We start from the raw sequence: 27,136 nt of genomic DNA on the forward strand, positions 1-27,136 counted from the left end.
ATTGCCATATCTCCAGTGTTAAGAACAATGGAGGCACATAGTAGGCAGTAAATACTTGAATGGATTAGAGTTTGGGAAAAACAGCTAGTGAGGTAGGAAAGGAAAGAAGAAAGAATGTATTCTAGAAGCCATATGAAACAATTATGTCAAGAAAATTGTGGTCAGCAGTTTAAATGTTGCTAAGAGCTGACTTTTGGATTTGGCAATGTGGAGGTTCTTAGAGGAGGTTTTGGTGGAGTCTTGAGGTCAAAGATCAGACTGAGGTAGTTCAAGAAAGAATAGGATAAGAATTAATGTAAGTAACTTTAGCCAGCTGTTTTGAAGGGTGTTGCTCTAGAGGAGACCATAAAATGGACAGTAGCTGGAGGAGAATATGGGAAAGGAGCTTTTCTTATTGATTGATTGATTGATTGATTTAAAAAAGGATATTTGTATCTTGATGAGAAGGGTCTGGGAAAGAAATAGTCTGAATTTGTAGCCTGGAAAGGGGATAATTACTGGAATGATGTTCTTGAGGACAAGGAACGGGATTCCACGTGTCAGTGAATTAGTGGTTTCGGACAGGAGCATGGGCAGTTAATGTAACAGCAAGAAGAAAGGATGTTGATGCAGATGCATCTAGGTTGGTAGGTGTGGTGGGGAAAGTTGGTGAATGGTCTGTGATCTATCTCCGTTGCTGGAGTCTCCTTCTCCACCCAAACTGTAAACAATGGAGTGCCCCAGGGCTCAGTCATTGGCTTGTTTCTCCTACACTCATTTGCTAAAATGATCTCATTTAGTCCCATGACTTCAAATATGCTGCTCATTTCCAAATCTTGCCCCAGCCTCTAACTACAGACTCATACCCAACTGCCTACATAACATTTGTACTTAGATGGCTGCAGGCAGCTTAAGCTTACTGTATCCAGAACTGAATAGTTGATTTATCACCTCTCTTCCCAACTCAGCTGCTCATCCTTCACCATGCATATATAACACTAGGCACATGCCTAAACACTAAGCCAAAAATGTTGAAATCAGCCTTAATGATTCTTTTTCTCATCATTTCACATGCAAGTCATAGACCAGGCTAGCAGTGGCTTCAAAATATATCTGAAATCCCAATACTTTTCACACATCCTGTGATATCATCCCAGTATGAGCCAACATTGTTTCTCACCTGGGTTACACAATAGTGCTTTTATGGTCTCTGCTTCTGCTCTTGTCTCCCTTTAGTAAAACTTCTACCAACAAGACCGAATGATCCTTTGAAAAAAATATCTGATCATGTCACTTCCCTGCTCAAAACTTTCCACTGGTTTTTCCAAAAATAAAATCTAAAGCCCTTTCCATTATAAGGCCCTAGATTATTTGGTCTAAGATTAGCTAACTTATCATTTTCCAAACTTTCCTTTGTTCACTCTGTTCTAGAAATGCAAACCCACATGCTGTTTTTTGGAAGCACTGTGCCAAGCCCACCCCACCCCAGGATTCTGCACTGGCTCTTCCCTCTGCCTACAGTGCCTTACCCTGATATCCACATAGTTTCTTGGTTGGTTTCTTCAGGTATCTGTTCAAATAGTCCCCAGAGACACCTTCTATGGCTACCATGTCTAGAGTAGCAGTCCTTCCACTGTTTTGATTTTTTTCATCATATTTACTTCCTGATATTATGTCATGTGTATTTGTTTATTGTCTGCCTGCCTGTTCTTGCCAATATAAAGCAGGCTCTTTCAGAGCAGAGAGTTGTCTGTTCTCTCCACCACATATCTCCAGCACTCATGCACATAGATCTGTATTCAATACATGCATTGAATAAAAGGGAGCGGTTGAAGAATTTTGAAAAAGGAAATGAAATGATATGGTCAACAGATTGAATGGGGGCAAGAATGGGAGAGGGATGACAAATGGGGGCTCTTGAAATTATGAAATTAACTTGCAGTGAGGTAGAGGGAGTTGAAATAAGAAGAAACTGACTCAAGTCTGCCATTCAAATTTGTCCATCTCGATTTTGTTTGAGCCTCAGTTCCCTTTCCCATTTACAAATCTGAATCCCTGGCCAAATACTCATTGAATGTCTTGATGCAGAATGACAGAATGCTAAAACCAGAGGTAAACACAGCAATGATCAAATTTGATGCTTTCATCATACGTATGAAGAAAGTGAGCCTCAGAAAGATCAGAGGTTCCCCTCAGAGTTTCTTGGCTTGTTAGTGGAAGGAGGCAAGACAAGAACCTGCTTCAGCACATTCTCATTCCTGGGCTCTTTCTACCACTCCCACCCCACTAGCTGTATTACAGGATTGTCTTGGAAAAAAAACAAAGGTAATTTTAACATCTTGAGAACTTTGAAAGTGCTAATTGTTTTAAAAATAACTTATGAGATTACAAGTTCAAGTTGGACTTTTTGTACAATTTTAATTGTATTTTCGGCTGTGCTGAGAAGTCCCAAGAGAGCACACCCAGTTGTTTGAGTCTTTCTGCTCAGCGGCTTTGAACTGATGATGCGGCTGAGGCATCATTCCAGGGTGGTTAATTTAGGGTTTATCACTCCCCTCTTTCCTTCATGCCCCTCTTGGATATCTACACAAAGTCATCTTTGAGGCAGGACCTTAAAAAATGGGATTGTGTCAGATATTTTAAGGAAAATGAAAAATAAATCAAGTAATACAAGTAAACCAGACAGACTGGATTAAGGTAAAGAAAACAATTTCTTTTACACTAGTGTAGATTCATTTCATCACATAGCATTAATGTAAATTTTCTCCTTCAAACCACCCAGGCAACAATATCTCATCATTAAGTGTAATAAACACTGAGGGCATTTCCCACCTTTCTACAAAACCACAGCAGACTTTTCCTCCCTTCTTCATATGATGCAGGTTTAATTTGCACAGAATTCAGGGAGTGTTTCATTAATTCATTTAAATAGGTTGCTTGTTCCTAATGAGCTCATCACACAAAAGTGCTTAGGAGTCTTCCTCTCCTGGTGAGAAGATGTGTGATCTTGACACGGAAGGTGAGGAAAAAAAAAGGGGTGGAAGGATAACTCACTTAGGGCTGAAGGCTAATAAGCAGGAAAATACATGGGTAAAAGTGGTATTGTTTCCATTGGCAACTACTTCAATTTCTACCAAAGTCTATCCTTCCTGAGCAGGAAAGGAACATTCTATCAAGTGGTGTGGCATCTGCCTCTCTTTGGTACACTTTCTTCCTCCCGTGCTACACCCTCTTCTACTAACCTCTGCTGAAGCTTTTATATTTTCTAGAAAGTTCTCCAATAATCTGAGTATATAAAAAAATTATAACCATTATGGATTGAGTCCCCCTCCCCATTCATATATTGTAGTCCTAACCCTCAGCACCTCAAAATGTGACCCTGCTTGGAAATGGGACCATTGCAGATGTAATTAATTAAGATGAAGTCATATTAGAGAAGGGTGGGACCCTAACCCAATATGACTGGTATCTTTATAAAAAAGGGGAGTTCAGACACACACACATGTGAATATTAGAGTTATCTGCCACAAAACTACCAGAAGCTCAGATTCTTCCCTAATGCCTTCTGAGGGAGTCTGGCCTGCTGGTACCTTGATCTTTGACTTCTGGCCTCCAGAACTAGAAAACAATGAATTTCTGTTGTCTGAGCCCAGTAGTCTGTGGTATTTGTTGCGACAGCCCTAGCAAGCTAATATAGGAGTTACTTGGAGAAAAATGGCAAACAGCGTTGATGTCACAGGCTCAGCTCTACCTTGGTCCATAGCATTGAGTGTAAGCTTTCTGAGATGGAAATAGGATCACGTCATTCCCCTACTTAAAACCTTCCTCTTTACTGCACCTACAAGACTGGCCTTATCTCCCTCTCTGACATCATCTCCTGTCACTCTCTGCCTTGTAACTCTCTCCAACCACTCTTGCACCTTGCTGATGTTCTCCCACCACTAAGCACTCATATAGTCACATATTTCTTCCTCTCACTTAAATTTGGTTTTTGCTCAAAAATCATTTCCTTGACCACCCTACTAGATAAAATAATGCTCTCTTCACTTATTTTGTTTTGTTCCCCCCTTGGTAACACCCATCAGTACCTATTTTTACATCTTTATTGCTTTGTCACCATCTGCAAGGATGTCGGCTCTTCAAGTGTAGGAATTGTGTCAGGTTCATTGTTGTATCCTCAAAGCCTAGAATGGTGAAGTACGTGAAGGAGCTCAATACATACTTGTTGAATGAATGAATGAATGACTTCCAGATACCTGGGGATTTTATAATTTTAAATTTTCAACAGCTTTTTCCAAGGAATATCTAGTTGCTGCTTCCATTTTTCTGTTTCTGTGAGATTGAGCCCACTTCTTATGCATCTGAAAACTCTCCTTCCCCCCCATCCGCCGCAACCCCTGCCCCTGCCTCCTCTCTCTTTCCCTCTCTCGACACTTTGAGCCTTGGAAGGGCATTCCCTAAATAAGAAAAGATAAAGAAAATGACCTCCCCAAGGAGACTCCCCTCTCTTATGTGCTCCTGTATTCTCTGCAGAGCCTGGAATGCAGTAAATGTTGGTTTAAGGAATCATTAGAACATTGTTTTTCTTCAAAGAACTAAATTTTAGTCAACTAATTTTCTCCAAACTAACCCAGGCACTTTAGACAGACCACATACTTGGCTTAAATAATCTTTCAATTCACCCATCTGTGGTAAGCAGCCACTAGGATAGCCCCCAGTGATCCCTTCATCCTGGTATTTATGCCTTTATAATCTCCTCCCCTTGAGTGTGAGCTGGATTTAGTAATTTACTTCTGAAGAGCAGAATGGAACATAAGTGATGGGCTGTCACTTCTGAGATTAAGTTATAAAGAGGCTAGTTTTCACCTTGAGTGCTCCCAGTCTCTCATCTTGGCTGGCTCATTCTGTGAGCAGCCAGCTGCTATGTTGTGAAGCAGCCATGTGGAGAGGCCCCCATAAGTGAGCTTGGAAGCAGACTCTCCCCCAGTGGAAACTGAGATCACTGTAGCTGACCCCTAGATCAAAGCCTCATGGGAGATCCTGAGCCAGAATAACCAATGAGCTACTCCAATTTTTGACCCACAGAAAACATGGGAAAATAAAGGTTTGTTGTCCTTGGCTGCTAAGTGTTGGAGTAATTGGTTACATAGCAGTAGATAACTAATATACCATGCACCATGTTCGATTTGTGCTCCTAAAACATCATTCTTAAAGCATTACTAATGTGAGAAATTAACTCAAGATGCTTCTTCCAAAGGCCAATATACATACAAAAGAGGTTTTGTTTTTCATGTCTGAGTTAACTTTTAACATCTGTAACATTTATTTTTGTATTTATTACCTTAAAATTTTAATTAAAAATTGTGGCCAAGATGCAAATTTAAAACTCTCTTGTTTATACATATTATTTCATTTACCCTCATAAAAACCCTTTGAAATAAGGTTCTATCATCACCTCATTCTTAACTATAGATAAACAAGCAGTGTAAGCAACTTGCCCAACCTCATCCAGCTAGTAAGTGGTAGAGCCAGACAGTCTGGTTTCTAAGTCCTCATGGGGCCTTAACCATTAGTCCATGTTGCTTCTTAGACAAAAGGTCAAATACAACAATAAAGTAGGCCAAATAGTCTTAACATCTAGCCCTACTGTAGAAGATTCACTCACCCAGGACTAGAGTTTTCGTGATCAGTCTTTGATGAATTCTTAAAAGGATTAAATTAGATAAATTAGATCATATATACCAAACATCTGGTATTCTACCTGTGCCTAAAAGTACAAAAAAGAGAATATCCAAATGAGAAGACAGATCTTAAATTATCATTGAAAACAAAGCAAAAAACCCTTTCCTGAGAGACTGTTCAAGTCACTAGAAAATTCAAAAGTATTCTCTGATCAGACAGACACATTTCAATTGCATCAGTACACGCTGACAGCAGAAGATGCAAGGGCTGTGATCCAGCCATGTTTCCACCTAACCTTGGATCTCAGCAGCTACCTGAATGATTCTCAGAAGAAAGGCCCTAGGAATTGTAGAAATAATTTTGAAAAATCAGCTCTCATGCATTGCTGTATCGTATTTGAATAAAGAGTGTTTATTTGACTTGGATCCAGAACACTTGGGGTTGAGTCTTAACTTGGCCAAGAGTTTCAATCTGTGGGTTTCCATCAGTCTGGCCTTGGGAGGGCCAGATCATCCTACCAAGCCTCAGTTTCTTCATCTCTAAAATGGAAAGAGAATAAGGTGGGCCTACCTGCCTTTCAGGTGCTACTCTAAATTTGATGAGCTGAAGTCTGTGAAATGACTTCATGAGCCATAGACTGTAAATGTAGGGATGTTTATGTTTACTTTTTGTTATTGGCAGGAGGATAATCCATACTAAATGTAGACCATCTGCATGCCCACCACCTGTGGGCACAGAGCAGTCATAACTCAAATGTACTGCTGCTATGGCGGAGGTGCTGGGGTGAGTCCAGAAGCACGCATGCCCAAGCAATTAATTCTGAGAGAGGTTGTGTCATGTCACCAGCCAAGAACTGGCCAATCTCCAGTGTTACCGCAAGCGGCTGCAGTTTCTGAAGTTCGGTTGTAACCATCCACAGAGAACTCAACTGTTAGAGTCAAAGTTCAAAGCATACTTAGTGGTTCAGCCACAGAAGCTAAAGTTGGTGCCCACAAGTCCCCACACAAGAATCCACTCCACAGTATTCCCTGTCACCAGTGTGACTAAGGCAGACCCGCCAAGCTGCCTTCGTGCCACTTACAGCCAGGAAATGATTATGCAATTACTTGTTACTGCCACCAGACAGACATTTGACTTTCAAGGTTAAGGCTGGTATATTATAAAACCTCCACATTTTGATGAAGCCTTTTAATTTCTTTATTCTGAACCATGAAGAAAAACAGAACTTCACAAAACTGGAAGCTAAAATGGAAGTAAGAGAACTCAACCAGTTAACCTCCTCCCTATCAGAGATGAAGACCTTGTGTGCTTTCAGCTGGGAAAAGGGGATAAGGCTCTACCAGCAGATGATAGGTTGGACACATCAGCCATTCTGGAGTTCACCCTCCCCCAGCTTAGGATTCAACACGGACCCTGGTGTCTAGTAAAGCACAGGGCATCGGGGTGCCTCAGTTGGTTAAACATCCGACTTCGGCTCAGGTCATGATCTCACAGCTTGTGAGTTTTGAGCCTTGTGTCGGGGCTCTGTGCTGACAGCTCAGAGCCTGGAGCCTGCTTCGGATTCTGTGTCTCCTTCTCTCTGCCTCTCTCCCCACTCATGCTTTGTCTGTCAAAAATAAACATTAAAAAATTAAAAATAAAGCACAGGATGAGACTTTTGTGTACATTCTCTTTCTTCACTGAGGCCTCTCAACATCTGTTACTATATTTGTGCAGGATTCTCACACAGAGTCGTGACACGGAGGCTTTTCTTTCCAGGAAGCAACTTTATTCATGCAGTCACTGCTCAGTTGGGATTTGTACCCAAAGAACTGAGCCCCAAATGCCACGTGGTGTAGTTTTTGGTATTGCTTTACTTTTTTGTCTCCCATATATGGTAATATACAAACATGCAGTCTGATTAAGTGGTCTCATGTTACAAGGTCTTGAGGGATGTCATGTATGCACATAACCAGGTTGCCTTAAAGCGTTTTTTTTTTTTTTTTCATTCCTTAGGGAGGGGACCCTACCACAGTTGCATTGTGCCTAGAAACTCTGGAACTCTCTGACAGAGCCAGAGTCTAGAATGCTTTAAATTTTGTGTAGGTCTTGTGTCGCTGTTTCCCCAGTCCTGATTGATGGCATCTAACTAGAGACAGGATTCCTTTTTGATCTTCTTTCTAGGATTTGTCCATTAGTTACAATAAGGTACCTTCCAAAGTCCACCAGAGGTGAGTACATAACATTTCTCATCAGAGTCCACCCAATCCCAGAAAACTAGTTTCAGTGAGAAATTAAGTGACTAATGGACTGACTTTAAATGATTATGAGCTGGGTGAAAATTCCATTTTCCTAGTGAAAATAATGTGGAGCTATTAAACTCAACTTCTGAGATTGTTTGTGGGTTTGCATATTAATCTTCCTGAACACACACCTTTTATTCCATCTATAATTTGAATAAGCTCAAAATTAAACCATGCCTATGAAACAAAGCATTAGCTCCAATATTCAAAATAAAAGCTGAGTACTTTACAGTTCATAAAGGGAAGGAGACTTCTTGAGTACTCACCATGTGCCAGGCTCTTTGCTGGCATCCTTTTCACATGTTATGGTTTATCCTTCATATTTATTCCTTTATTATAGACAATTGATTTCAGAAGAGTCAATGGCAGAGCTGGGGTTTGAACCCAGATCTGATGGATGCTAAAACTCCTACTCTTCCTAGGCTATCAAATGGCTGAATTTCCTTCCTGGAGAGAATAATTTAGAATCTGCAGAGTTATGCTCCCTAATCCAATAAATGAGCCTGAATTATGTTAAAGGAATTCAAAGATTAGTATGGCAACTACCCAAATCTGCCAGCAAATCCGCCTGATGACAACAGTGATGATAATGATGACAAAAATGGTTCAGGACAGGTCAGGCATTCTTTCACTTTATAGCTATAACCTCAGTTGAGTCTCACAACCATCCTGTGAAACAGGTGCCATCGTTATACTGATTGGCTGAGGCCCTGTGTGGCCAGGATGGGATGTGCACCCATATGCAGTCTGATGTGTGGGGCCAAGCTCCTACCGCTCTTCTATACTGCTGTCAAATAGAGCAAGCACCAAGAGACTAATTCTAATTATCCACATATTTAACTCAACTACTTGATGGAAGACAAAATACAGGAATGTTATAAAGCATATGTTCCCATGTCAACGAATAAACAATGGGGGAATGAATTCTCAATGGTGGTGAGGATGGTGACAATTTGATGGAAGGTCTAAGAGACACAAAATGTTAATATGTTGCAGAGAAAAACCAGACACCAAAGACTCTGAGTAAAGAGCATGAGAGCTGGATAACGCACTGTACTACAAGGAAAGCGGGGGATTTTGTATTTCTGAGCACAGTTGTGCTGGTGATGTCAGGCACATACTACTACTGTGTACTCCTGGAACAAGCCTTTCCTGGCCCTTAGAACAGGCTCCCACCCTCTCCTGAGCCAGCCTGCCCCCACCACTGAGGACAATCCTCAGGCCTGCTCTGCCAAAGGAAACTTGCCTCCGTGCCTTTCTGGTTTAGCGGTTTGCTATTTTCTGTGCAAAATTTGAATCAAGACAGAAAAAAAACAAAAGTCAATCTCTGACATAGTCTCTCTAGGGAATATGTGTTGGAGGTTTTCTTTTACAAGGCAAAAACAGGCAAATGTTTCTAAGAGTAGTAGTGGCTATTCAGGCTCTGAGGCCGTACTGCTTATGTTGGAACCTCAGTCCTGACACTTACCAGCTGTATGATCTGGGTCAAGTTGCCACCTCTCATGATGCCTCAGTTTCTTCATATGAAAAATGGAGATAATATGGGGTTCCACCTTCTGGAGTTGTTAGTCCACACAAAGTATTTAGAACAGTGTGTGGCACATAGTGAACACAGCAGTAGATATTATTTGCCACTACTTGAGTATATCTTGTAGGTTCATAACTTTCAGATTTCATAAATCTGATCAAAATTAGGGCTTCCATTCCCTTGTTGATTATGAGGTAGATGTTGAATTATGGAATTGTTCAATAGACTCAACTCTCAAGAAATCAATGTAATGCAAGTAGTAACTATTTTATTGACATATTTACAAAATATTACAAACTGAAATACCATTCTAATTCACCATATTACACAATGGCTGCATACAGGCAAGACAAAGCATATGGAAGAAACGTTTACTTCTGTCTTTGGTATTAGAAATCTACACAAATCCGCAGCATTTAAAATTTCCAATACAAAGTATTAAACACAGACAAAGATGTAATTGGCAATGTCATGAAAAGGGGCTCTAATGTCCTCTGCTAGGAAACCCCCAGGTCTATGAAATGCAACAGGAAAACCAAACACCATTTTTAAGGGAGGGAGTCTCTTGGCTAAAATAACAATAAAAGAAACAATACAGGCTATAGTACTATACATAGGAGTATTTCAATTTGTGTGAAGTGACTTTCTCCGTAACAACATTTGGCTGACAGTAACAGACAAAACATTCCCAAGACACAGATCGCAGGTAAGACTTCATAGGAAAGAATCCATTCTGAGAGTACACCTTGAGGGTATAACTTTACTGTACAGAACATTTTATAAAATTCATTTTTGTGATCATTTACACATATACAAAAACTTAACTGGTTTTAGCAAATAATTTTTCTAAAACACAATCACAGTTTACATAATTCTGAGGTAAAGGTCCTGAATCTATCTTTTGAGAAGTCCTAGCTCACGAGGGTCTCTGAAGGGGGATATGTCCTACTGAACATTAAGTTATGACATTAAAGTGGGTTGGGGAGAGGGCAGGTCACACCTACCTACCTCATTTCAGAGATGATCCAGAATTTCAGAACTGAATGTCCCTAGTTTGGCTCTATTAAATTAATGCTTCTCATGTTTTGTTTGGTTGTCTTCAAACATGAAACACTCTGAATCTTGTCAGAACAAGACTTCTGCTACGGAGAAAATATTTCATCAGCAAAGGGCCAAGTTAGTGTCTTAACCTTACTGTCTTGACTAAGGACTCTGTATGTCCCAGGAAGAACATATTTAACCTCCTCACATAAAAAGTAAAGGCTTGGTCAAATGCACTGCAAAACAGATCTTCCCACCAGTTAACGGACACCCCCAAGGGGCCTGCAGGTGGGAATATCCTAGTAAAAGGCTGGGAGCCCACAGTGAATAAGACTAGAAAAGTCTTAGTGACCCTCCTGTCCCAGAAATGCATATAGGACCCAGCTGGGCTTCCCTTTCAAAATCCTCACCAAAGTTGTCTGTGCTACCGTAAATACTCCAGGAAAATGTGAGATTCAACAAATATGTCCTTTTTTTTGGGGGGGGGGAGCTTATGTTAATATGACTTACCACCAGTTATAGCCCTTGATCTGTTTCTGTAAACAATGCCACCTTTCCCAGGTTACTTGAAATTACCCAGAACATACCCAGCCAAGATTATTTCATAGAGTGAGTTACACATTTCCAAAATAACTCTATGAAATCATGAAGGCTGTGAAAATTTAATATGAAGACACTCTTTTATGTACTTTTTTTTATATGAAGAAGTTTGCAAATATAATCAGAACATCAAATGAATAATTAAAACCCCTCTGAGATATATCATTTATGAAGCAAACCTGAGCATTTGCCTCCTCTGTTTTATCATGAGTAACATCTGGGGGTAAAAGTGTCTGCCAGGTGATGAGTCACCTTGTGAGGCAATTTAAGACAAGGAGTGCTGGACCTTTCCCGGAAGCTGCCCAATAAGTGAGACTCTGATTTTTCCTCATGCTGGGAAAAGCAAAATTAAACTCCTGCTTCTTTGTACCATCAAAGATTCTGGTGAATGGCACGTGAGAAGAAAGTAAATGTGTGTCCACCATTTACTGATAGCTGGCGTTCATGGTGCCTGACCACATATGGTAAAAAGAAATACGAACCAATGTGTTTGCAGGGCTCTTTTGGAAAAAAAAAAAAAAAAAAAAAAAAAGCTTTTGGCTGTGCCCTAGTCCCCGACAATGACAGACTGGCAGGCTGTTTCTTGCACAGCTCTAGGCAAGCCATTAATCTGTCAGTACCAGCATCTTTAGAAATCCCAGCATTAAGACTTAGGAGGGGAAAAGGAGGGAGGATGTTGAATAGCCAGAAATGTGGCTTTTTAAACACTTCAGTTAATTCACAATGCTGTTCAGGCTTCTGTTTATCCCTTCTCTGAAAGTTCTGGTGCAGGGTGTAACGCTGGAGTGGAATTTATTCATCCTCTTCCACATACGTGGATGGAAACCAGCCCACCTAAAAAAGAAAAGCAACCAACATAGCAACATGACTTCACATCTGGCATTTCAAAGGGCTCTACAAATAGAGCATTTAGTTTTTATAACACCCCGATTAAACTGGGGTTTTATGGCCACTGTAGGTAAAGGAGATTGATTTAACTGCCCTAGAAGCCCGACAGAATGAGTGATGGAGACAGAGGAATAAAAGAAGCCTAAAGAGTGTTCTAATGTGCTAGCACACAAATATGTAAATTAAGTGTACTAAGGGGCTCTACTATTTAACGCTTCCTATTTCTGCTATAGAACAGGATACAAAGGGGTACTATGTCCCCATTCTTTCCAATTTAGATCAGCAGCTCTTATAAATATTCTATGTTCCACATAAAATTTATGCTCTGAGGCTTATGGACTAAAAAGAACGGAAATGTTCCTCAATCCTTTTCCAAATAGGAAGCCATCAAACCTGCCTAGGTGAACTTTATTTATGCCACAATCATATTCATTCAACATCTTTTTCTTGAGTGTCTATTTTCAGTGAGGAACACCACCACTCTCCAGAGCCTTGGCTCTGTGGGGTGAAGGCTTCTCCCCAGCCCCACGGTGGGTGCCCATGACAGCCCGGTCCCCTTCCTTCACCCACACAAGCACATCGAGAGGGACAGCTCACCCTGCCATTTACTTCTCCTCTCCACCAGCCATTTGCACTCATCTTCGTGTAAATCTTCACCACGTCTCCTTTCAGCAAGGACAATTCTCGCATGTCTCTGGCACAGAAGTCATACCGAGCAACGGCGATGCCCAGCACTTTCGGACTTAGCACTGGAAAGAAATGATGGTGAGTCAGCAGTGATCTGTGGTCCCACGACCACCAGAACCTAATCAGATGAATGTTATAGATGCAATCCAAATGCACAGCCATGATTTCACTACAGACTAGTGATAATGATGGAGGACCTTGAAAGCAGCAGAGTTGCTGTTTCAATTCAGTCTGGTGTGGTCAAGTTCATTTCAGGCAGTTTAAAGAACCGCTGTTCTGTTTCATTCTTCATCAGAACCCCAAAACAGGGACTAGCTTTTGTTAAAAAAAAGAACCTAAAATTACCAGCATGCATTCCCTACGGATGGCACAATGATCTATTTCTAACTAGAACCTCTAAGGTCAAAGGTTTACATTTTTATCTCATAATCTCTCCAACTAAGACTTAAAACAACGAAATGCTTTGCTCTGAAATTCTATTGAATCCATGTCATTGTCATTACTTCTAGTTAAAAGGCTCTTCCTTCCCCAACCAGCCCTTTTTGGTTAAAACTTCTTGGGGACAAACTCAATTGTTGCTTCATATAGAGTTTCACTATGTGAAGAAGCTTCAGTCACGTTTCACAGAAAGAATGCATAAACACCATCAATTTATCCTCTTTCTTTCAAACAAATACTGTAGGTACAGAAAACCTTTACTGAAGGAATGAAGTGCTAACTTACTCCTTGTCCTAACCCGCCCTGCCCCGAAAGAAAAGCTTTATTCAAGCTGTACATTTTTTCTTCTCTAGTGTTTTATAACACATTTCATATTAACTTCTCTACCTGTTGCTCCTTGGGGTTATAAAGTGTTTTCAATTATATGTGCAGTGATTCTGAGAATCACTCACCTGGGAACGGTAGGACTTTATAAACCTTAAATGGGAGAGGAACACAAGTGTAAGAAAAACAAATGGGAAATGCCATCCATCTGTATTTTTAACAGTTCCTCGTGCCCAGGCAGCTGCGGTTATGACCTGCATTACCCTGGAAGAGCTTGCCCACATGGAGACAGGGATCTCTAGCCTATTATTCAGGGCTCTGCAATGACAGGGTTTTTTTTTTTAGTCTCCAGGTGTCCATCATAAGATAAACGAATAGCAATGCTGTAGATTTCAGAACTGTAAAGGGAGTAAAAATGGGTCATTTTATTTTACTGTTCAGACACAAACCACTTTAATAGTTTTCTTACTGAAAACCGTCCCATTACCGGGGCGCTACTCTTAGAGTTGGCGCACATAAAGACACCCCTGTGACGGAAAAACCAATCATCACCTTAACTGTGTGACCTTGCACAGGTCTTTGAACCCTTGAGGCCACACTTTTCTCACCTATAAAATGAAAACTCTATGCTAGATGACATCCAAGGTCTTTCTAGTACTAAATGTTATGATTCCATTGGGACTTACAGGTTAATTTTTAAAAATCTGTAAGAAAACATACTTGACCTAGCCATAATGTACTCCCCTACATGTCACATCAACAGCCATTAAATTCTCAGACTAATGACTGAAATCAAGACCAGAATGCCCACACACAAACTGATGGGCACAGTCATCCTTCCAAGCAACATGAAATATGTTTTACTTTTATATTTGGAGACAAAGTTGGGATTGGGTTCTATTTATTTTCTTAATGGGAATAAGTAAGCATTGGCTTTTCTCAGCTAAAATTTCTGATCCTCAAGAAAACGAATGATTTTATAGAGTGCTTCATCTCCCGCTTTATACTTTCAGCCCTCAACACTTTCCAACCTCTCCCCAAAAGACAAAACAAAAAATGTCGAACGGAAATACATAACACGAGCACACACACAAAACCAGGAGAGTGAAATGTCATGACAGACGGTGACTATGACAGAGAAGAGGAAACTGCATGGTGGGAATGGGACTCTAGGGACTATTTGTGAGAAGATGCATCTACATGAGAAGCTACACATAGAAGTCAAAGTATTTTATTTGCAAACAGAAGCAAGTTGAAAAGACATATAAAAGCAGTAAAGCAGTACCTGACCAGAAAGGAGTAGAAGAAGGGGGAACAAAGCTGTAGTCTGGAGGAGTTACAAAAGAAAACCCACAGAACAAAGAAGGGGCTTAGAGAAAGAAAGAAAAAGAGAGAAGCAAAAGAGCATTTAGGTAATGGCAAAAAATCTCAACACGGCTATTTCGTTGTTGTCTATAATCCTAAGAAAATGGTCACATCAAATCTGGAGTATTAAGCTTCACTTTCACCCACTTCTCTCCTATAACCATTTCTAAATGAAGGACAAGCCAGATTTTTACATTTTGATTGACACTAGTTCTGAAATTTAGAGCTATCCCTTTAGCGGTGAACACAGCATACCCACTCTACCATGGTGCCATCTTTGAACCCCTCCCATCCGAGGATGGCCTTCTTTTGATGTGATACACAATTCCCACTTTGCTACACCAGTGGAAAAGAGGAGACTGTAAATTCTTAATGTAAAATATGCTTCACATCAAAACTGATATAAGCAAGTAAGAGCCTATAGAGTAGGGTCAAGGAAACATGCAGAGCCCATAGGAAAGTCAAGGAAACCCTCATACAATTTGTTAGAAACCATCCCCAACCCCTAACCAAGCATGCACATGCTAATTTATTACCACAAATAAAATGTAAATCGCTTCAAATCTTACCATACCTGGACAAGTAAATACATCCGGAAATTTTGGGAATGTATGGAAAAGTTCTATGCAAAAACTCTACCCTCAGAAGCTTTTTAGTTTACTTTTAATAATAAAAGCTAATAATCATCAAATGGTTCTGAAGTGTTAAATGTCCTGCTCAATGTTTTATATTCAATATTTAATTTAGCCATCACAACAATTCAAAGAGGAAGGTACTAATACCACTTTCCTTTGATATTTTTAGAACAACCTAGATTCAAACCTAGGCAGTATGACTTTGGGGTCCAGGCTCATAACTGCTGCATTGCTCTGCATCTAGCACCCTGCTTTAGGTACCTCCATAAGCAGTTATAAAACTCTACCTATTAATATCATGGTGCCATTGCAAAGGAAAAGAAAGGCATGGTTATAAATTTTCTTCCAATATTTATTCTCCCTCTTCATCCCTGCAATAGGTTATCTGGCCAGGCCAAGTTTGCCCAAAAGGAAGACTTCATTTCTCTGTCTTTATGCAGGTCTATGCAACTATATGACTAAGTTCTTGCCACTATGATATAATAAGCAAGGGTGTTGGAAGGTGGCCTGTGGTACCTTCCCTGGCAGGGCAGCTGGCACATGCATTCACCTTTCTTTTTGGTTGTTCATTCTACCCTGCTGTATGGAATTTACAAGCTACCATCTGGGTCCGTGAGAAGAAAGGCCTCGCTTTAAGGACAGTAGCTCATGAGCTTCAGGGAAGCTGGAGTTCTGAAGATTTTATGGAAGAGGTGACCTGCCCTTTCCCTCAGCCTTGGTCTGGCCACTTCCAGGTTTTTATGAGAATGAGAAATAAATGTCTATCCTGTTTAAGCCAATGTTTTCTCGGATTTCTGTTACTTGTACCTGGACCTAATCTAAACTGTAACAAAAGTTTCTATAACCGAGGAGGAGGTGAAAGTGGGCTAAACAAACTGCAATGCATCCATATAACCTTGCAATACAGATTGTCTCTTTCAGACCATTGACTGATTTGATAGCCACAGAATTCTCCCAAAGTTAATACTCTTGTCAGGAAGGGCTTCTTTGATACCTGGGAACAGTTGTAACTCATTAAGGGGATCCTCAGATCCTATTTAAGTAGACTGGCCGTGGGAATTGGAGGAGATTCAGTTGCTCTTGCAACCATGGACTATGGATCCCTCATATAAGACACTTTCCTCATGAATGTCCTTACATATTTACTTTTAACCTACCCTGAAGTATATCCTTGTTGATAATCAAGGCTCTCTTCTAATCCATTACATCTCCCACATTACATTATTTTTGTTTTAAAACTCAGTGATACATGCCATTACAACTAATTTTACAATATGCTCAATTCATTTATTGCCATGCAACATAACTGGTTTAATTTCCTTTAGATGTTATACACACTATTAGAGACAAGAGGGGATGCCATCTCTAATGAGAAAAATGGCTCACATCTAACTGTATCTTGACAATCTGCAAGATTCCTATCCCATGTTTGTGAGAACTTAAATTAGAACCCCCATTATACACATTCCTTCTGGCAGGTACTAGAATTTTCTCCTTGGACTGCTTTCTAAGTGTCCATCCTTCACTATCTCTCTGGGACTATTTATCCATAAAGTAATAAAAGAAGACTGCATTTCTCCAAAATTTCTAATGAAGATAATTTAAGTCAGCAGTCTGCACTATAACAAGAGATAAGTTAGCTCTAGAAGGAAGATATAAGAAATCAATGAAAACACAATTAAATGAAATTTAAATAATCTCAATAGGTAGATACATTAGATCAGATAACCTGTCTCTAATTTAAAAATATCTAACATTCCTGAAGTGATATGGATAATGCCTCACTATGCAGAGTGAACTTGAATCTGTTTCAGATATACAGTATCAGTGTGCTACCTTCTCTCTTATCTAACCCTCAAAGCCTTATAAGCACTGGCACTCATGTCAAATAGCTACAGTTGGAATCTTCCTCAATCTTATCTAAAATATTATAATCTTAGCTGAATGGTAGCTATTCCCCCAGGGTTAGGCCTTGGCTCCTCTACTGGCTTCAATGGGAACTAATTTTTTTCCCCAGTGAAGGGAACAAACAGATTTTAAGATATGCCTTGGCTCCTCATCTGAATTCCAGTCTGTGATTTCAGATATTTTCATGACACTGCCATGAAGGACAACCACTATCTCCGATGCAACCTGCCTGAAACCAAAGTCATGATCCCCCTCCCCATAACCTAGCTCAACCCTCCACATTTTTTTTTTCAATGACTCTTGTGTTCTTTGCAAACTACCCTTGCAAAGTCAGTATGCTTTTTGCCTCTTCCTGTTCACTCTCTTCTTCCTCCAAAATATGAAGTTATTCCTTCACCAAATTCTCAGCTCCATCATTCCAACCCAGGTACTTATGCCATTTCTAAACTAAGACAACTGCCTCCCAGTTGGTCTTTTTGCTTTCAACATTTTTTCCATTCTATATGAAATACTGCCTCTCAGCTACTCACAATAGACAAAGATTCATCATTCCTTTTCCCAGATTAGGAAATCCAAACTCTTGCCCTGAATTCCATGGCTACTTATAGTCTGGCTGTTTCCTGTCTTTCTAACCAAATATTCCATCATTTTCTCATATAAATTCTTTACCCCTAGACCAGCTGGTGGGCATGCACACCAAGGCCCTCAGTATTGGTTTCTTTCTCTAATGTTTCTCCTCCATCTTGCCTCTGCTAACCTTAACCTCCTTGTCTCCAAGGCTCTGCTCAGGCCCTTTCCAGGAGTCTTCCATGACCAATCCCAACACTTGCCCTCTTCCCTATTCTTTCTAGTCATCTCTAGGCACTTACATCGTGGCACTCCCTGGCTCTACCGTTTAATTATTGCATGTGCTCCTGTGTTCTATCTCCAAAAAGTTGTTGATTCTGGAGAGCAGAGGCTAACTCTTACACTGCTTCTGCTTCTCCACAGGATCGGGCCCAGTGCTAAGCACTGAAGCTGCTGAATGGACAAGTGTCTCAGCAGGATATTTAATTTTGCAAGCTCCTTATGTCTCCTCCTCCTATTCATTTAGCTCATCTTCTGCACACTTAACTGCTCAAAAAGACCTCCAACAAAAGCCAGCACAACACAAAGAAAAGAATGTGAAATATTTTCAGGTTTTATTCCCCAGGATCTCTGAGAACCATAATATATTGATGATATTCTTACAATAACTAATTTTTTCTGAGATGCTGAACAGCTATTAAATACTGTACATCTCTTGGGATTAAGCATACTGTATGCCTGAGGAATCCTCTTAGGGGTAAAAGGTTAATAAGTTTCTCCTACCACCCAGTGTATAGCTTTCAGCCAAATATTTTAAAAATTGGTAGGGATGCTTTCTAGTTTTCTATACATCGTAGCATGACTTACTGTTGCCATTCTTCCTATACATTAATTTTCATTGCCTTTGGGTCCTTAATTCTCAAAAGCTGCCAAAATAGCATCTGAATGTCTTGCATCTACAGAGACAAGAGTATAAAACAACATGTTTCCCTTGGAAAGTATGGGTTTAAATATAGATGTAAATGATGTCAGAATAAAGTATTTGATAAAAAATTTTTTTTGCAGAATGGCTTAACCTGCAAAACGTATTTACATCCTTACCGAGAACATATCCACCTATTTCGAAACACATATAGAAATACATGTTTTCTTCATCAAACTCCTTCTCTCATACCAAGATGCCACTAATTGAAGAATTATTGGCAGGTGCATATCCTGGAATGGAACTAGAAAGAGCCGAGTAACAGTGTATTCAAATGACGATGTTGGGGGAATGATTATCTCCCATTCCTTTCACTTCCTGGGCTCAATACTCACTTCACCACCTAGTATTATAGATAGCCTATCTGCTAGTACATCACATCATTTTGGGAAGCTTCTTGAGAGAAACAACTCTTTTTATTCATATCTGTATCCTCTGAGACAATGTTAAGTCTATGTTGAGACCATTATCATTGAGTAGTCATTCGCAAACTGCAAGCTTTAATTAAGGGCCTAACTTCCCTCCTTTCTCAAACACTTTGAGCTCCTTATTAGCACAAACAAAGGAGAAGTTTACTCAGAGAGACCAACACATTCAGGCTGGTCTCTCTGGCTATTTTTCACACGATACCTGGTGCTCAGTTGGGCTAACATTGATGGGGCATTATGAAGTGAATGGCTCATACTTTAGTGACTTAATATTCCTCCTTAGGAACTACTAAGGATGCAGTCAAATATTATTTATCAACTTTTCCAAGTTAAACAAAACCTAAAGTACAAACATTCTCTAACTGAAACAGAAGTTACCTGTTAATAAACTGGGAATAGAGGCTATAAATCATTAGTGAATATTATTCAGTTCTGAGACTTGACTGACAAGACAGAACCACCGAACACAGAAGTGTATCAGTTAAGAAAAGAAGAACAGAGAGTTTAGTGTAGAATAAAAAGTGCTAGAGAATTGATATTTGATGCCTATACTTTTGTGGCAAGGCTAGTGAAATGTTGCTTTGAAGTTTTAGCTCTCCTTGATTAGGCCATTCATGTTCATGAGCAAATGAAAATCTACTCAACTTTCAATAATATTTGAAATGTATACCCTGTGGAGGCCAAGCTCAGTCAACACTCTTCCTTAAGATACTGGTTATCAAATCACAAAGTATTTTTGAACTACCACTTAATCATGTATTACATGTATAACTGAATATGAGCCTAAGCATTTGCTAATTATTTTCTGAGACAGACATTGCCTAACACTCAGCTTTAAGTTGTAACAACCACAAGTGTTCACATTCACTTATGTAAAAAGAAGCTGTCAGTAAAGAGATCAGCAATAGTGCTACCATCAATAGAGTGATCTCTGGGAGTTTGCTGCGCAGCAGTGGCCTGGAGGAGAACCATGTTCCTATGTGGGACACTGTGACGAGCGATCCGGTAGATTCTTTTTACCAAGGCTGTCTACAGATGGCCTAGCAGCAGAGAACATGCTGAGAATTTAATGAATGTTTAATTTAAATTTGTGGTCCTTAACCTGGTTTTATTTTAGAACTTAGCCATGCCTTAGACATAGTGTCAAAGACTTGCTCCCCTGCCAATGTTTATAATGTTTACTGTACATCTTATATATTGTCACTGAAAAAAAACTAAATAATTTAGATTGGTTTCATTTCATTGAATGCTGACATCTGGCAAATAGACCAATCTCCCTTAACCTGAAATCCAAAATTATAACAAGGAAAACTTAGGTCTAGAAATCCTGGAAAAAAAAAAATAATAAGAAGTCTGTACTCAACACTGCACAGTGTAAGCATAGAAAGCCAGTATCAAGAAAAAGATGAGTATAAGGCCTTTCCTGTTGTTACAGAAAATTAGACCATTTGACATTTCTAGGAATTTCAGATTATTTATAGACCTCTAGTTTATCAAAACATGAACTTAACTCTAACTCCTTACTCTTTAAAAATAATTGGTAGAGGGGCACATGGGTGGCTCAGTTGGTTAAGTGTCTGACTTCGGCTCAGGTCATGATCTCGTGGTTCATGAGTACGAGCCCTGCACTGGGCTCTGTGCTGGCAGCTCAGAGCCTGGAGCCTGCTTCAGATTGCGTGTCTCCCTCTCTCTCTCTGCCCTTCCCCAACTCGTGCTCTGTCTCTCTCTCTCTTAAAAATAATCATTAAAAAATTAAAAAGTTTATTAAGCAACTACTGATGAGTATTGTGCTAAGGTGCTATTGGAGATACAACAATAAGAACATCTGACTTCAAAAGAGCTTACAGATTGGTGAAAAGACAGACACATACAGAAATGATATAGAGATAGGGAAACCATTCATTTTGGATTAAGAACGCTAGGACTACACTTTAGCCTTCATCTGAGCCTCTCCTTAAAAACAAAAACAAAAACAAAAACAAAAAAACCTCCAGTCTTCCACTTGCTCAGGTCAAGAGCTTAGTTATCCTTGTGTCTTCTCTTGCTATTCAATTTCACATCCAGTGCAAATATCCTGTTGGATCACCTTCAAAATGTATCACCTATGCGGCTACACGTTGGTTCAAGTTGCTACCATCTCTTAGCTGAGGAGCCGCACGAGCCTCCTCACTGGTCTAGGGAGGCTTCTACCTTGTCCCGCACGTCTCCATGGTCTTTTGTCAATACAGAAGCCAAAATAATCCTATTAATACTTAAGGTTCAAATCATGTCTCTCCTTTGCTTGGATCCACCAGCAGCCTCTCATTTCCTCCAGGCTAAAAGCTAAAGTCCTGAAAAGCAGCACATGGTCTGGCTTCCCTTACCTGTCCTTCTGCTCTGGCCACATTGCACATGTCATGTCATATATGCTTTCTTTGCATTGGCTATTCCCTCTCACTTTTGTCTTTACTCAAGTGTTACCTTCACAATGAGGATTACTTTGATGCCCCATAAAAGAGTCATGGACATACATCACTAGTGCTTTGTGGCACAGAGAGAAAACAGGCTTTATTGGCCAGGGGGGATGACATGTAGGCAGAGAAGTAGGTAGAGTGGGCCTCAAATTCCCATTGTCCTATTGCTTAGGTTGGGCACGGATGGTCTGCACACACCATGGTCAAAGCTTCCAGCAGCCTGCTCTACAGACTGATAGGGTATTTATGCAACCTTATAATAACAGAAATTCCCTGTTATGGACTGAATGTTTGTGCTCCCCCTTTCTCCAAACTCATATGCTGGTATTAGGAAGTGGGGCTTTTGGGAGGTGCTTAGGTCATGAGGATAGAACCCTAATGAATGAGATTAATGCTCGTATTAAAGAGATCCCACAGAGTTCCCTCGCCCCCTTCCACCATGTGAAGATATGTGGTGTCTTCTATGAACCAGGAAACAGGCTCTCAGCAGATACTGAATCTGCTGGCACCTTGATCTTGGACTTCCCAGATTCCATAGCTGTGAGCAATACATTTCTGTTGCTCATCAGCCATTCGGTCTATGTTATTTTGTTATCGAAGACTGAACAGACTAAGACACTGGTCATGTGAATGGCCTCGTTAGGGGAGCTTCTGGAGCAAGTGGCTGGTGTCAACCTCTTCTAATGTTGAGAAAACTCAGAACTGTTGAGCCAGCTTTCTGCTAAGCTACCAAAAGGAGGAAAAATCAGCCCCTTCTTATCTTCCTCATCTTCCTCCCATTCCCCAGTTAAAATAGTAAACCATCTCTAGCACTCCTGAGTACCATCGCCCTGTATATTTTTCCAGGGCACTGACCAACTTCTAACGTACTATATAATTTATTTTTACCTATTATCTGCCTTCCCCACTAGTGTGTAAGTTCCACAAAGGCAGAGACGTTTGTTTTTTTCACTCCTGTGTATCCCCAGCAATTTGAACAAGGCCCTCCCTGCAGTAAGCTCCCAATAAAGATCTGCTGAATGAATGAATGTGGGGATCTATGGCGGGGGTTACTGGTGAGAAGAGATGAGGAAAGTTCTTGGATTCATCCAAATAGAAGTGTATCCTACGAGAAGGAAGGAGAAAGGGAAGAGGGAAATTAACAGAGAAGACTGAACTTTAAATAGAAAGGCAGCCTTGAATAGAGAAAAATCTGAACCAGCAAGTCAGTTAATATAGGAGGTTTTATGCTCAATTTTGACAAATTTGAGTGCATCCATAGCAGGCTGGCTAGGATGGTAACAGATTTGGCCACCAACAACTGAGAGTTCAAGCAAAGCCTGAGGATGATCTCTCAGGAATGTCATAAAAGGTACTTGTTTGGGGGTGCCTGGGAGCTCAGTCAGTTGAGCATCTGAGTTCGTCTCAGGTCATGATCCTGCGGTTCTGTGAGTTTGAGCCCCACATCAGGCTCTGTGCTGACAGCTCAGAGCCTGGAACCTGCTTTGGATTCCGTGTCTCTCTCTCTCTCTCTCTGACCCTCCCCAGCTTGCTCTCTCTCGCTCTCTCTCAAAAGTAAATAAACATTAAAAAAATTTTTTTTTAAAAGTACTTGTTTGAAAAAACCTTGACCAGGGCCAATATGGCTGTTAAGTCTAAGGAGCCTAGATACCAAGTACCCCTCTCCACCCCCACCTCCACCCCCTTAATGTCGTTCAGACATTAAGCTAAATTTTATGTCACACTTAAGGGGTATGTGTGATACCATACCCTTTGTACGTGGTACAAATAGATGCTCATACATATTGAACGCAGAAAGGAACGAATGAAAGGAAAACCTAGTCACTTCCGTACTTAATTTCTCACGCTATTGGGAAAGAAGAGAGTTACAGAATTAAGACCTGCTACCTTATGCAGATTTGGAATGGGATCGGTGGGGTATCAAGAAAAGAGAGCTCTCAGCATTGTACTTCAAAGCTGGGAGCCTCATCCAAATTTTAGGAAGGAAAAGAAGGAATTCTTCTCAATTTAGATAAGCTGCTGCTTGTTTTTCAGGAAAAAGAGATGAGAAAGACTACAGCCTTTGATCAGAGCTGCCATGGGAGGGTACTCTAGTCAGGGGACAGCACGTACATTGAGACTAGTTTTTAATTTAGAATATAAGGTCTATGGGGAGGGACAGTATAAAAGATGAAAAATATTAAAACATAAGGACTACTTTTTGAGCTTTTAAACATTAAACAAGATGGCTTTAAATGAGGTTATCTGAATCTGTAGAATTTCTATCTGCAAGCTATATTTCTGGAGGGACCCTGGGTACTGGCTACTAATTTTTAGAGCTATCAGGTTTGGGATAAAAATGCCTTATAGTAGCTAGTAAAGCTCTCAAAGTAAGTAAATAAAAAAGAGAAGTCCAGCATGACCTGATAACGAAGATGTGCAACTATAGTTGATCAGTTTCCCAAGAACAGTAAATTCTGTGGACATCATAGACACGCTGAGGAAAAAGAATTTTAGAATGTCCGCCATTTGTTGTAGCTCCTTTAGCCCATAGAAGGGAGTGGATACTAGGAGAATGTAGCTGAAGCCCAGGGAATGGCAGTAAGAAATCCAAGTCCCAAGGAGAAGGGCTTTATAAATGCATTAAAACATGTCAAATGGGGCTAAGGTAGCATTTCACACTGGACAGGAGTATTGGAAGTGGTGGCAGGAGTAGCGGGCACAGGAAGAGCTAAAGCATACAGCACTACCCACGTGCCAGACATTGTTCTAGGTACTTGACATATACCAACTCTTTTAAGGCTCATCAAATGGGCTTTAAACACTATGAGCCAGTATTGCATGATGAAGTAAACTAGGGAAACTGTCCCTTTCCTGTGTCATACAAGCAGCACTTGTGGGGTATCTGTTTGACAAAGGAAGCCTCTCATGACACTCCTTTTGGAGCTATTGCTTCACAGAATCACTGGAGACATTAATCTAATGTATGTAATAGGTGTTTGAAAAACACCGTATTCTATTAATCACAAAATTATTAAATATAAGAATTATTAGGTTCTCATTGTGTATCAAATATTTTATATGAAGGAAGTTTCAGACATAAGTCTTGGAAACTCTCATTGGCTAGACGCGCGTTCTCTTAGGAAGACAGTGCATTTTACTGCAGGAATGTTATGATCCATTTAAAACACTTGATTGTATTAAGGTAATGGTTGCCTTCTAACCTCCATCTACTGACTGCCTGTCTACCCTAATAATATAAGTCCTCTTACCATGCTAACTTATAGACAACTGATAAATAATAAGCTATAAACAAACAAAATAAGGATGGAAAATTTAAAAATTTTAAATTTTAAAAAATTTAAAATTTTAAATTGATTAAATTTTAAAATGGAAATTTTAAATTGATACTATGAGATTGTAATGGGTTTGAATGGTTCCAAAAGACACATCTACCTAGAACCTCTGAATATGATCTTATTTGTAAAATGGGTCTTTGTAGATATAAGCTAAGGATCTCCAGATGAGATCATCTCACATTCAAGTGGCCTCTAAATGCATTAGGGTGGGTTGTGAATGCAATGACAAGTATCTTTTTAAGATACAAGAAAAGGGCAGGACACACAGAGGAGAAGGTAATGTGAAGACAAGGCAGAGATTGGAATCACGTCTCTATAAGCCACGGGATGCCAGAGATTCCCAGTGGTCACCTGGAAACTATAAAAAAAAAAAATACATAGAATGGATTCTACTTCAGAGCCTTTAGTAGAAACCAATCCTGCCAACACTTTGGTTTAAAATTTCTGGTCTCCAGGACTGTGACAGAGTAAATTTCTGTTTTTCTAAGCCACCCAGTTTATAGTAATTTTTACGGCAGCCCAAGGAAACTATTATAATAGGATTAAAACAAACATTTACATTATCAGAATAAAATTGAATCAAACCCAAATGCCAAGTGATCAGGGAAAGGGAGGACAAAAGACGGAGCATAAGATAAGGAGATCAGAAAATAAGGGTAGGTGAAAATGGGTATGTTGAATTACAAGCACAAGAAGGTAAAAACTAAATTAAGTGGATGTTTGAGGAGTTTGTATGTAAGAGGTAATAAATATTGTCCACTGTTATACTGTGATTAAACTAATAAATGGTAACTAAGGCATTGTTAGGGTGTTTCAGGAATTATCAGAAATACAAAAGCTATATTACGCATACTGAGTTAAATATGAGTGATGCAAATTGTTTAAGTTTCTAACACAGTGTCTAAAATGAAGCTCATGCGCCTTGTCAGATGGTTAGTTGAATAATGGGGACACACGTGTGGAAGGAAAGAGACCACACCAGGGCAAAGCCACGCAGGCTCTGGCTCTGACTTTGTCCTGCAAGGTCATTTGTATGGTCCCAGTGACCAAAGATTTTGTTGACTTCTGAGGGACTGCTATAGTATTTGTCCCCAAAAGGAACATACTGATGTATATTTTATTTTCAAACTGACCTATTTACCCATGATTTTTCAAATATCAACTACACATAGTGCTTTAATACTTGCTATTGTCTCGCATGGATCTTATTTTCTGACTTCATTTATTTAGTCCTCTCTGAACACGTTTCATGAAAGGCACTGTGCAAAGTGCAATTTGAGAATGAGGAGCAAAGAAGTCTGGTTCCTAAGGCTTGAGGGAACATAACACCAGAAGAAATCATTTAACCTATAAAAAAATAATACTATATTCTATGTAAACTATGAAATGAATGTGTTAATGATTCATAAAGCTCTATCTTCAACCCAGACCTCTCCTTCTGGTGCCAACTGCCTACTGAACCATCGAGTATGCACAGGTAACTAAAACTTCATGCAAAACTGAATGTTTTACCTTTTTCTCTATTCCTCTTATGTCTCTTCTGTTTCCTGGTCAGTCAGTGGCTTCACCATTTGCCAGTCGTCCAAGGCAAGTACTTGTGTTCCATGCTTGTACTACTGCTACCTCAATTCTCTTATCCAATCAATTCAACCTCCAGAAGATACCCAAATCTGCCATAGTTCTGTTCCACTTTGAACTCTGTCCAAACGAGCTTCATTCCTCTCTTAGATATCTGTAATAACTTCCTAACTCACCTCTGTTCTGTCCATGCTCCCTTCCAAGCCACTCTCATGGAGTAGATAGTGGTCTTTTAAAACAATGTAAACCAGTTCATATCATTTTTTTGTTTATAAAGCTCAATACATTCCCGTTGTAGAGATCAGAATGCACCTGCTATGCTCCAAACATGTTGGCCTTCCAATTCCTTAAACATACTACATTATTTCCTGATTAAGGGCCTTCACACAAGCTACCTCTCTACTGTGGAGTTTTCCTACTCTCTGCTACCTCA

At 39.9% G+C, this 27,136-nt stretch overlaps 1 protein-coding gene across 1 annotated transcript in view; it reads right to left on the reverse strand.

Moving 5' to 3' along the window:
• Positions 1–9,722: 9,722 nt before the first annotated feature.
• VAV3 (vav guanine nucleotide exchange factor 3) overlaps positions 9,723–27,136 on the reverse strand; it is a 353,794-nt gene continuing 336,380 nt past the window's right edge. Inside the window, exons 26-27 of the mRNA XM_043575717.1 lie at positions 12,598–12,749; positions 9,723–11,946 (exon numbers count right to left, since the gene is read on the reverse strand). Coding sequence (XP_043431652.1) covers positions 11,905–11,946; positions 12,598–12,749 — 194 coding nt within the window. The 3' untranslated portion in view covers positions 9,723–11,904. The remainder of the gene's footprint in view (positions 11,947–12,597; positions 12,750–27,136) is intronic.

The sequence above is a fragment of the Prionailurus bengalensis genome, chromosome C1 (genome assembly GCF_016509475.1).
Source record: "Prionailurus bengalensis isolate Pbe53 chromosome C1, Fcat_Pben_1.1_paternal_pri, whole genome shotgun sequence".
NCBI lineage: Eukaryota > Metazoa > Chordata > Mammalia > Carnivora > Felidae > Prionailurus > Prionailurus bengalensis.